Raw genomic sequence first — 11,342 nt, 5'->3', positions numbered from 1 at the left:
TAATTTATATGATCATTTATCAGCTAATTTGATCAACAATTGTTATATTTATAATGCCTTTAATTCTATAAGTTTAATGTAATGTATATAGAATAAATACATGTTATATTACTGTTCTTTCAGACTGTCTTTGAAATTTGATTATCAGTCAACTAGAAATATTAATCAGTTTCACACTGCAATCTTCAAACATCCCTATCAATTTCAGCCTGTGTCCTCACTTAATTTTGACTTATTCTCACGTCAGCTCTTGTAGTTTTAAACTCTCAATTTGATAACCTCAAGGATTTGAACAGTCTGCATCAAAAACCACACGTATGTTTCTATCAATAGTCAACTCTCTCTATGATAGTATATATACTATTGAAAATTATACCAAGTTTGTAAAGTGAAAGTGTTTATACATAGCTATAAGACAATAAATAATAGTACATAAAACAATAATATATCACATAATCTGAATATCAAAATATAACTACTCTCAACTATGATAACAAAATCAATTTTTGTGACAAAATTCATTCTTTCTACTCATTCCAAATAATAACCTCAAAAAATGATACCTATATAGGGAAACTATGTAGATGCTGATGCTTTGTACAATATACGACATATCAACACAAATCCACTTCAAAGGATGATTGCCTGTTAAACTAAACATCTTTATCACTATAATACACTATAAGCTAACAAGTATGCATTAAATTAAATATATCCCTGTCAAATTATATGATTAATCCCAGAATACCCTATTATTAATTATAGAAATCAAAATCATCATCTTGATCCTGATTGGTTGATTTATGTATTTCTATTTCTGTGTCTGTATCTAAATCAGATCCTATCTTTACTCCTGTTAAAAGAATAATATTCAATGTTAACAATAGCATAATATATTGCGGTTGTATAATATAGAATTAATATATTGAATGCTATTAAGTAAAAATAGTTAGCAAAATACTTCATGCTAGACCTGACCTGACCAAGACCCTAGATTCACAAGTGGAATAGGGTACATGTACATCAAATAGACAATATACGAAATGAGTTTATGTCATTAAAATATTCAAGTCATATAAACTTACCAGTTCTCTTAGGAAGTTTATATCCAGTAGAACCCTTGCTGTAATTGATATAAAAAATATATTAAATTAGTCATCAAAAACAAACTTATTCTTTATTGGTCCAGTCTAGTGACATAAACCTATTTAAAACCAATATAAAGAAAGATAAGTGCCATATGGCATTTATATTAATCCTAAAGAGGAATATAATCTAGGTCTCTATTCTGCAACTGTTTGAGCTGATAAAAAGGCAACAGAATATCCAATCAAAATGATAAAACTAGCAATATAGTCCATAATGAGACATGTTAAGAAAACAGATCAGATAGGAAACCAGAATATGTGACAAATACATAAAACAATTCAAATGGAAATTATACAAATCGGGGAATGAATATAATGACCTATAAACATGTTAAGTGAAAAGGTAGCTCTGTTTTCCATGAATTTCAAAGTTTTCAATGCACATCACATCAAAGTGTTGTTTTGGTAATGGATATCAGCTCTTTGGCTATTTGACTTCAATGGTCACTGGACTGCACAATAAATGACTATATACTTAAACTTAATAAGGAACATCAAGTGGAAAATCAGTAAATTATAGATGTATATCATTATGAAAGAAAAAAAGACATTAATGAAGATTGTTAGTATGAGTGAAGAAGTTTGTATACCAGCACTGGCTGAGGCAGCATAAATAGAAACTTTCTGGTATAAAAAAAACTCAATTAATGAAAAAAATAATTAAATTAAAGGTAAGTGATAAACAAAAAATGTCATTGGCATGCTGTTAGTATAAAAAAGAATACCCAGTTTCATTTCATTACATACCTTATTTCACTAATTCTGAGATTATTTCAAACAAAAAATGGCATGTTGTGATTGGTTGCATTGATTGGATTCAATCATACAAATCAACCAATCATAGATGACAAAGAAATATGGCAATATAGACTAGGAAGGATGCATGATTATCCATATCGGCTTATAGTAAAAATAGTAGAAGCAAATTGTGCCTGGACCCTGTGTATATCCAGTGTATTCACTTCTTCTCTATCCTACTGAATCAATTATCCTGTACCAGGCACTGTACCTAATCTACAAGTATTCTCAACAGCAATTTCTAAGCCAAGCAATTTCGAGAGACAGCACCATATAAATTTTTTTCAAAAGAAATAAATCTTATTGGATATCTCAGACAGAGTGATATAAAAGTATGTAATGAAATACCACTGAGTTTCCCAGTTCAACTGTTAGAGTAAAGATGATGTAACTTATATAAGATACCTGGAGTCTAAAGCTGTAGGAATATAAACTGGTGAAGGACTGGGAGAAAATGAATCTGTTTCAGATATATCATCACTGAAAATTGTTAGACAATTATCGACTATTAACTAAACTAAATAAGCTTACAGTTTTGCTATTCATGCTATACCGGCACATTTTCATCATTAATATCAAGTACCGGTACAGTAATCTGTCCTTAAGTGTGTAATTGAAGAAAGCTATCCAATCTATATCTAAGCTTTATGTTAATGGATAATGTTAAATAGCATATTTTACTCTATTTCAATATCAGAATCTAAAATATCATACTACATAATACTAATAATTAATGTCTCAGCTTGGACCAATTTTATAATTATTTCCCCCAGTTAAAGGGATTGTAAAACGGTAATTTTTTTTCATAGAAAACTCCTTACAATCCCTTTAACTGTAACAGAGAAGTGTTGTTGTTTCTACTCTGATAAGAATTCGTCTTTGAATTAAGTCCCTGGTTCACAACTTTCTGGATTATTCATACTCTTTTCATTGATTAGATGCCACTGATGATCAACTGCCTTCAATAGGTGCAATACATTGGCCTACAGTTATGAATTGCTTTGGCTGTTGACACAGATGTGTAATTCTACTGTCAATATTAACACTACATGAATTACTGAAATTTTCCAAGATGCCTCTCTAGTAACACCTGTAATATATATACCCCCTGTTCCGAACCAAGGAATTAATTTTCAAGATACGCAAGATATGAACTTATATTATCACAAGCTACAAGAGTTTAACCTTGTCATAAAACTCTAATTAAACCTTACCCTTTAGGACTTCGAGCAGAATGAATCAATCCAGGTCCTTTCTTAGGTGAGAAAATATCTCCACCTTCCTTATTCAGTCTAGGGGAGAGAACTGATTTTTTTGGTGTTCTTGGTGACAAGACAGATGCGAATTGTTTCTCAACATCATCATCTGTATCTTCTTCATCGTTACCATGGTGATGTGATGTTGTTCTGGTACCAGATAACATATTTTTATATGCATCAGTTTCTGTTGGAAAAATTACATCAAAATCAAAATATTTAGCTTTTAGGGACACAAAAAACAGTATCAGAACCACATTATATGAAGTAAGTTTAATATTGACTTATGCTTCATTTTTTAGCTTTTTGCAGGCTCTGCCTCTCTACTGGTTCTAAGAACTGTTTATCAAAAAGTTGCAAAATTTGAGCTGAAGAGCGCAGACGGAACAATTAAAAAGTTTTAAATGAGGGATTTATCAAATAAAAATAAACAAAATTGTCCTTACCATTTAATGGAACAACATTTCTAGAAGTTGTATTACTGAAAAAACTGGATTCTTCATCACTATATGGTCTATCAATTAAACTTCCAAACTTTAATGGTGGTACTGAAATATAACCATGGGTAGAGCTGATAGTACAAACTTATAGAGTGTAAAATATCATATCATTATCCACAGTTGGGAAGAAAAATTGAGATGGCCTGGATTTAAATGTGAATGAAATATGTGTGAACTTAATTAAATCTAGATAATTCTAGTGAACATAGCCCCTAACTGTACCAATAGTTCAAATTTCTTCATGAGCACAAAGAACTTGAAGCTAATTCACCCTAGTGACAACAGACAAGGCAAAGGCAATGAAGTATCAGTAGTGACCACAAAGCATACAGCTAAACTGACTGTTGTTAAGGGCCAGTGTAAGTGCTGTATTGTTACCTGTATTATTGGCTTGCAAGGTAGTTTTAGCAGGAAAGTTATGATGAGGGGAGGCAACTGATGATGATGCATCTGTCACATCATCTCTTTTTCCAGCCTCTAACAGTTGAACTAAAACAGTATATGCCTGGAGTGAAACAATAATAAGGGTCAATACTCATTTATGGGTAAGTTACAATAAATAAATGAAACTCTGAAGCAGACAACCAAAATCATGTATGTCCATAAGACTAATTCAGTGAAGACAATCGCACGCATTGTCTGGTATAAGAGCCCTAAAATGCACCATATGTTAATATTTCAGGGTCAAAATAATCTGAACTTTAAATTGATATAGTGGTGTAGATATTTGCTCTATAAACAGAAAGAGCTCTGTATCAGCTATCCATAACTAATTAGAATCTGATATTTGGCTCTTCTTCGATTCAACAAAAACATAACTTTGTTACTATGTAAAGTTTAGACATGGACAGTTATGACCGATAACATGAGAATTTTGATAGAGACGAAGATATTCTACATGTACCTTTGTCTGATAAGGAGAACCTTCAGCCACTAAACCAGGAACAAAGATGGCTGCCACTTCTTTTGGTTCCATGACTTTATACTCCACCAATAAATTAAAATGATTGAATAATCCATCCCATAAATCACAGGCATCCGTTGTTAGATTATCCCTGTACATAGGTAAAATCTCAATATAAATGGCAAGGAATTTATGATAATTTTTGTCTGTGTGCAGTGGTCTGTGACAGCCAAACAACAATATCAGGGGTGTTCAGCGAGTATCTGGCATGTTTGATGGAAAAATATCCTGACGTATGCACAGACTACACTTTCATATAATTTAATGCCTTTAAATCTTCAAGTTTTAATCCTTTGATGTTTGTCAAAAGATCGGTCAGCATTCATCGAGTTTTAAACATCATGCCTGTGACAGTAAACCCTATCTTTAACTTACCCTATTTTCTCTGAAGTAAGTTGTGTGATATCTCCCATCAATAACTCATCCTTCATTAAACCATGATCTACCAGATTCCTAACTACTAGTGTTAATTGTTCTAATATTACCATACTAATCAAACTACCATCTATATTATTTAAATTCTCTCCATTATTTGCTTTCCTATAAACATTATAATTGAAATCATAACATTTGGTTCATATACTATTTCCTGGCACTGTCCTGACAATCATGAGGCCTTTTCTAACAGTGTCACACTTTTAAATTGAGTTTTACATCTTGTTTGAGATTTGAGTTTTTGAGGGAATGCTATGAAGTGTACAAAGGGAAATTTTGCTAAAGATGAGATAACTTGTTTGATTCTTCTAATTTCAAGTATAGGAATTGCCCCTGGATACATTCATTGTATACAAAAAAGGAGATAGAGTGTTGGAATGACATCATTGGCATGGGATTGGGTTTTGAATCTCTGTTGGCGTCTGATGTCTTTGAATAAGTCATTCAATTGACCGAGTTACCCTAAATGGATAAGGATCATCAAGGAAAGACCAATTTCAAGGGTTTGGCCAAATACCAGCTGGTAAGAATGGATCAAGGTGAACCCTAATTGTTATCCATGTGAACCCTAGTTGTTATCAATGTGAACCTAAGTTGTTATCCATGTGAACCTAAGCTGTTATCCATGTGAACCCTAGTTGTTATCCATGTGAACCAATTTTTATCCATGTGAACCAATTTTTATCCATGTGAAACTAAGTTGTTAACCTTTTTCAACTTACTGTATTATACTAGAACGTTGATGAGAGTCAGATGGTGTTGAGATTCTGTAGTAACCTTCTACAGATATGGCATCTCTAAACTCATCTTGTACATATTTCAACAAATATAAAATACCAGTTAATGTTAATTCTGCTCTCAGAGTATTACCACCACTGTTAAATATACAGAAAATAATCAATCAATACAAAACATTTCATTAGCCTTACTTGACTGTTTAATCTTTTCATTTGACAAAAGTATGAATTAGAACTGTTTGATAATTACGTAGTTTTCCAAAATGTAATTTAACTGTTAAATATCAAAGATTAAGCCTTTTTTAACAGGACTAACATGACTGTTTAAAGTATCAAGCTCTTAAACTAATAGGGTTCATGAAGAAAGACTAGTACCATAAGAATGACATACCTTTTCACTGAGGTGGAAGCTACCTCTGTTTCAATAGACGCTACTGCCTCAGTTGTTCCCAGTAACGTTGCATTATCTCCACCTTGTTTATCACTGCTCTTCTTCTCAGGAGATGGTTTTAGTTGATGAACACCAGATAAGGGAAGGTCAAGGTCGCTGTCGATTTCACTGTCATCATCTGGGTCCATCGAACCTATAATTAACACGCTGTTATTAAAGAAGTGTGTTATACCATAATATTCCCTTGTGTTTTTGTTTACGGGAAATATAACATAATAACAAGATCTTCTATTTCACTTACATAATATTTGCCATTTGAAACTTTAAAAATACATAGTTTTGATAAACAATTTGCACTCGATAGACTTTAAATAAATCTACATCAAAAGAAATTTTCAATCTAGCAAACCTGATTTCCGAACCGTTGGTGTATTTTGAATAGAAACATTCTGAACTGGTTGAATATTAAACTCCTCTACTTCTCCTGTTCTCTCATCTTCATTTTCATCATCTTCTATGACTTTAACTTTAGTTTGATTAGTTTCTTGTGATTGATCTGAATGAAAGATATCTTTTCGAATTGGTGAGTCATGCACATCAATGTTTTCAGTGTTGACTTTTGGGGTAATATTATGTGCAGGAGAGGTCACCTGAGATGTGGATGTTGTAACCTGATGAGAGGCTGGCATGGCCTGATGGGCGTCTGGTGTGGACTGGTGGGTCGCTGGTGTGGATTGTGGGATAGTTGCTGTAGCATGAGCCGCAGTCTGTGAAGCTGGGGTTGAATGAAATGGAGGTTGTGACACTGGTCTGATATGTTCTGGAGATTGCTGTAGAGGTGAGACATCATTTGGACGAATTTCTTGTTGATTGGGTGTAGTTACTGGATTTGGTTTAGGTAAAACTAACTCTCTCCAATTAGGATATTTCCTTTCAATACTTTCTTCATATTGCTTCTAATGATAAAACAAAAATAACAATACTAAATAAGAAAATAATGAGAAAAATATGAATCCTTTGTTGGATGTTGGTCTTATAAGCTTTAAGAATTCCAAAATATTTGTCAACAAAAACCAGATCTAGTTTAAATTACACCATTTTGGGAATATTTGGTGGGATGTAATTATGGACATATATATCAATTATAAACCACATTTGATTGCTTTAGAATGTTGTATATTCCTATAAGATTATGCTACTATCAGTCATACCTTCAAGGCTCTTAGTTTTTCAGTGCGATCTCCCATGGATGCCAGATGAGAATCAATTCGTTCAAATTCTCGTAACAGTTGTTCATTTCTCTCTTTACTTCTCTGTTCATCTTGACAGACTTTCTTCCAATAATTGTTCAATTTGACCACTTTCAACTTGGCTCTAAAATTCAGCCAAACAACATTCAAATCAATGTTTCTCACATTTCAAATGAAATATAATATCAATTTTTACACTGACTATAATATATCCTAAACCATCAAGTGTGAAAATTCTTTAACAGAAACAGTTTTACAAATATTTGCTTCATTACATGACAAAGCCTAATTAAAATAAAAACAAATTGCTTCCATTGGACAGTTTTAAACTTTCTCCTCAGTGATTTTACCATAGTTTTCATGTCAATATTTGGATTATAGTCATTTAGCATCAAGTAGTTTATTTTACAAATCCTAAGCTTATTCATTAAAGAAGAACTTCATTCAAATATAAAATAATGTAAAATCTTACAATCGTTGATCTGATCTAAAGTATGTTTTCAGCTGATTTTCTAATTTCAATCTTTCTTCCTCACTAAAAATATATAAAAAAAGAACGTACTTTAACAAATTTATATGATTTTTGTCATTTAATTAAGAATCAAACGCTAAATAGGGCTGCACCTAGGCACCTATATTGCCTGACTGGTCTAGCGTCTTTCACTGTCCACAGTGATCGTTGGACACATATTTTTTTGTGATTTGTCATTTCATTGATATGTGATTCATTCAAGACTTTGTAAAACAACGTAGTTATTTGTCAATGTTTGGATTTGAGATTATTGAACAAATCAAATAAGAACATTGCCTCTTTTTAATTGAATCCGCCAGCTCTTTTTGTTTTTGATAATATTCCACACTGGAGGCAGCCATCTTGTTTGGAATGTTGCTACGTAGTTACCTCCCCTAAGTCTTTATGGCTCTGTCTTCCCTGAAAATTTTATGTACAGAGTTATAAAACCTGATCAAGAAGTCAGACATTCCAACAGGTGGCTGCAGTACTTCCGGGTAAACAAAACATGAACATTTTTGACAGAAAAAAATGTTAACGTGTAAATGTCTAAAGTAAGAGACTACACTTTTCTGCAAAACTCTTTAAATCTTAAAGATGGCTATTCCGAGAATGCTTTGAAATGGGTAGGTGAGTGTTAGACTTTCTCCTTATTTTCACATTCAGTTTGTCCCAGCTTACTCCCCAACCTCGTCCTCTCTACTCCACTACTGTCCACGATACTCTTCTCCTCAGTGACACTGACTATGAGCTCCGTGTCATTTCTTGCTCATTTCTCAAATACTCGAAAAAACTTTTAATTTCATGTCATTTGTTTTAAAATGTCTTGGGTTCTAAAGAGTTATATGGTTTGATAATATTACTTTTGAAATAAGCACAGGAATTAGATGATCTTTAGGTATTAATGAAGTCGCTAAGGAAAGGGCCTTATTAGGCTTATGTAATAGGTAATGTTAAACGATTAGTGATGTCATCAAACACTTAGTTTTAGTGGAATTGCAGGAACCACCGACGTCTGAAAATTGGAATGGAACAAATTTATGCAGTAAGTGTTCTCCGATACACATAAGAATTTAAAAAACCTCTTTACAATCCCTATAAGTAAATTCATGTCATGTGAATATGTTTAAGCTTGTATTTTTCTAATTGTAGCGTAGGTGATAGTTGATCGTGTGTAGTATTGTTATTATGAATCAGGCTATCAGCTGCGTCAGATTTCAAGATGTTTCACGCAGCTAGTGTTCATGTACCTCAATATCGCCGACCTAGTGCTCTCCGCACTTTTGTCACCTCCTCATTTTCCAGTCCTCCAGAAAGTAAAGAGCCAGTGAGACGTGGAATACTGTTTATGGCTGTAGCTGGCGTTTTTCTGTTAATTGGCAGTATATTAACATGGTTAGGTAAGAAACTAACATTGTATTGAAATAATTAGTCTGTACCATAGTAGCTTGAATATATATTCAATAAGCTTATACTGTCAAGAGTAGCATTTTTTTAAAAGTATTTTTATGATATTAACAATGTCTGTTACTGTTATGCTTCCATTGCTTAAAACAGCCAAGTACTCGACAAGATCTACAAAACCCAATCTGCTATCCTTGTAAAATATAGATCCAGCCCTCCTACTGTTATTGTTAGGCCTAATTCTTGAAAATTTAACTTAGATAAAATATAGATTTTAAGAAATGCTGCCATCTGATTGAATAATTAAACTAAATTTTAAATGAATATAAGTGATGGACTAGTCAGAATAGAACACTAAAATCATCTTTTTCTGAATTGTGTGTATCTATTGCAGGATTTAATGATGTATTTGGTGGTAAAATATCAATGACTGGGCCATTATTAATAGCTTTAGCTCTTTTACTGTTATTACTCTCTACCAGACAGTTCCTGAAAGCTAGAAAACATAGTCGTGAACATCCAAATAGATTACAGGTAATCATTTCTCTTTATAACTAATATTGCAATTAGATTGTTAGCTTTGTGGACCCTCTATAAAGAATGCAGTTGTAGATTGGCCGCAGTTATAATATCCAGTGTTATCCACAGTCCACAGAATTAATGAAAAGATGTCATCATTCTTCGCATGCTGATATGTTCGGGAGCTACCGGTATTCAAGTCAAAATCCACAAACACACATAGGTTCATATTGCCATATTTGTTGATTAAGAATATTATATCGTTATTTCAATTTTTTCACTGTTTTACAGTTAGGGCGAGTAGGACAAGGTACATTAAGAGCTGTAGTAGTAGATCGTAATGATAGACTAGGTGCTGTCACTGTTATTATGGATTCTTTAGATGTTGACAATAATTACGCTAACAGGTATATTAATACACTTATTGAATTATTTTAAAATTGTTAATTTCAATATTGTTATATTTAAAAAAAGTAATGATGAAGACTTCAAAAATTTCTTGAGACTTAGTAAATAAAGTATTTGGGATGCTCAACAAGCAACAACTGAAATATGGATTAACCAATTTGATAAATGGATTTGAGTACTATTTAGGGCTCAATTTTTATAATCTTTGTAAGACGTATAGAAGCAGTAAGGTAAACATTCAGAAAACAAGTTATATGGATATACTACTCCTAGTTTTCATACATACTATGTTTCGAAACAAAAAACTTGATAGCGTTACCCGTATATGTTTCGAAATGTAGTATGTAATATAACTAGAAGTAGTATACCCATATAACTTGTGTTCTTAAGGCTCAATTCTTATAATTTTGTTTATTTATAGACATGGTAGTGAAGATTATGCTCCTCCATCATACAGTGAAGTAGCTGAAATAAACACAACTAATAATATACTGAGACCGTATTCTAACTCAGATGAAGAGGAACCTCCTCCTCCGTATGATGATGTCATTATACCATCAGACAACATGATGACCCTGCACCTTCCAAAATATGAATCATTAATGGGCAGAAGAAGTCCTGTGCCAAAGTATGAAGACATATTCCGTTCAACAAATCTACCAGGTTCAGTTCCATCACCAAGGAATTCAATTTGTCATTCTCATGGTCTTCTCTCTCCAACAAGCCACCTCTCGTCTTGTATACATTGCACCAACTGTAGCTCTAATTCTCAAGGTTGTATGTCATCAAGATCTCCATCAAGTTCTCCACGACCTTCTGTTTCATACGTCCAACATAATTGTTCCGGATGTTGTTCTCCTTGTCAAGGTCATATCCAAGGTACCCAAGGCCATCAGACATGCAGTCATGTCCAAGGTCAAACCACATTGCATTTACCACCTGATTCTAATTCAGCCAATCATAGCCATGAAGGTCAAACTATGACCTCTAGCCAATGTCATATACAACCAGTAGCATGTTG

The 11,342-nt window shown here is 32.9% G+C and overlaps 2 protein-coding genes across 2 annotated transcripts in view; one reads left to right on the top strand and one right to left on the bottom strand.

Annotated features, from left to right (window-relative positions):
- Positions 1-385: 385 nt before the first annotated feature.
- On the bottom strand, positions 386-8,188 carry LOTGIDRAFT_232557 (hypothetical protein; the record flags this gene model as incomplete). Its single annotated transcript, XM_009056920.1, has 14 exons — positions 386-853; positions 1,086-1,123; positions 2,352-2,426; positions 3,161-3,389; positions 3,649-3,750; positions 4,081-4,207; positions 4,607-4,757; positions 5,042-5,206; positions 5,824-5,976; positions 6,230-6,422; positions 6,639-7,185; positions 7,441-7,603; positions 7,952-8,014; positions 8,112-8,188. 14 exons carry the CDS (start codon positions 8,186-8,188, stop codon positions 756-758), a joined length of 2,181 nt encoding a protein of 726 aa, XP_009055168.1. The 3' UTR covers positions 386-755.
- A 1,024-nt stretch (positions 8,189-9,212) lies between these two features.
- LOTGIDRAFT_161553 (hypothetical protein) overlaps positions 9,213-11,342 on the top strand; it is a gene marked incomplete at both ends in the record, with an annotated part of 3,284 nt that continues 1,154 nt past the window's right edge. The window contains 4 exons of the mRNA XM_009056919.1: positions 9,213-9,390; positions 9,789-9,928; positions 10,205-10,320; positions 10,743-10,949. Of these exons, the coding sequence (XP_009055167.1) occupies positions 9,213-9,390; positions 9,789-9,928; positions 10,205-10,320; positions 10,743-10,949 (641 nt within the window). The remainder of the gene's footprint in view (positions 9,391-9,788; positions 9,929-10,204; positions 10,321-10,742; positions 10,950-11,342) is intronic.

The sequence above is a fragment of the Lottia gigantea genome (assembly GCF_000327385.1).
Source record: "Lottia gigantea unplaced genomic scaffold LOTGIsca_29, whole genome shotgun sequence".
NCBI classification, from domain to species: domain Eukaryota; kingdom Metazoa; phylum Mollusca; class Gastropoda; family Lottiidae; genus Lottia; species Lottia gigantea.
This window is presented reverse-complemented; position numbering and strand designations above follow the sequence as displayed.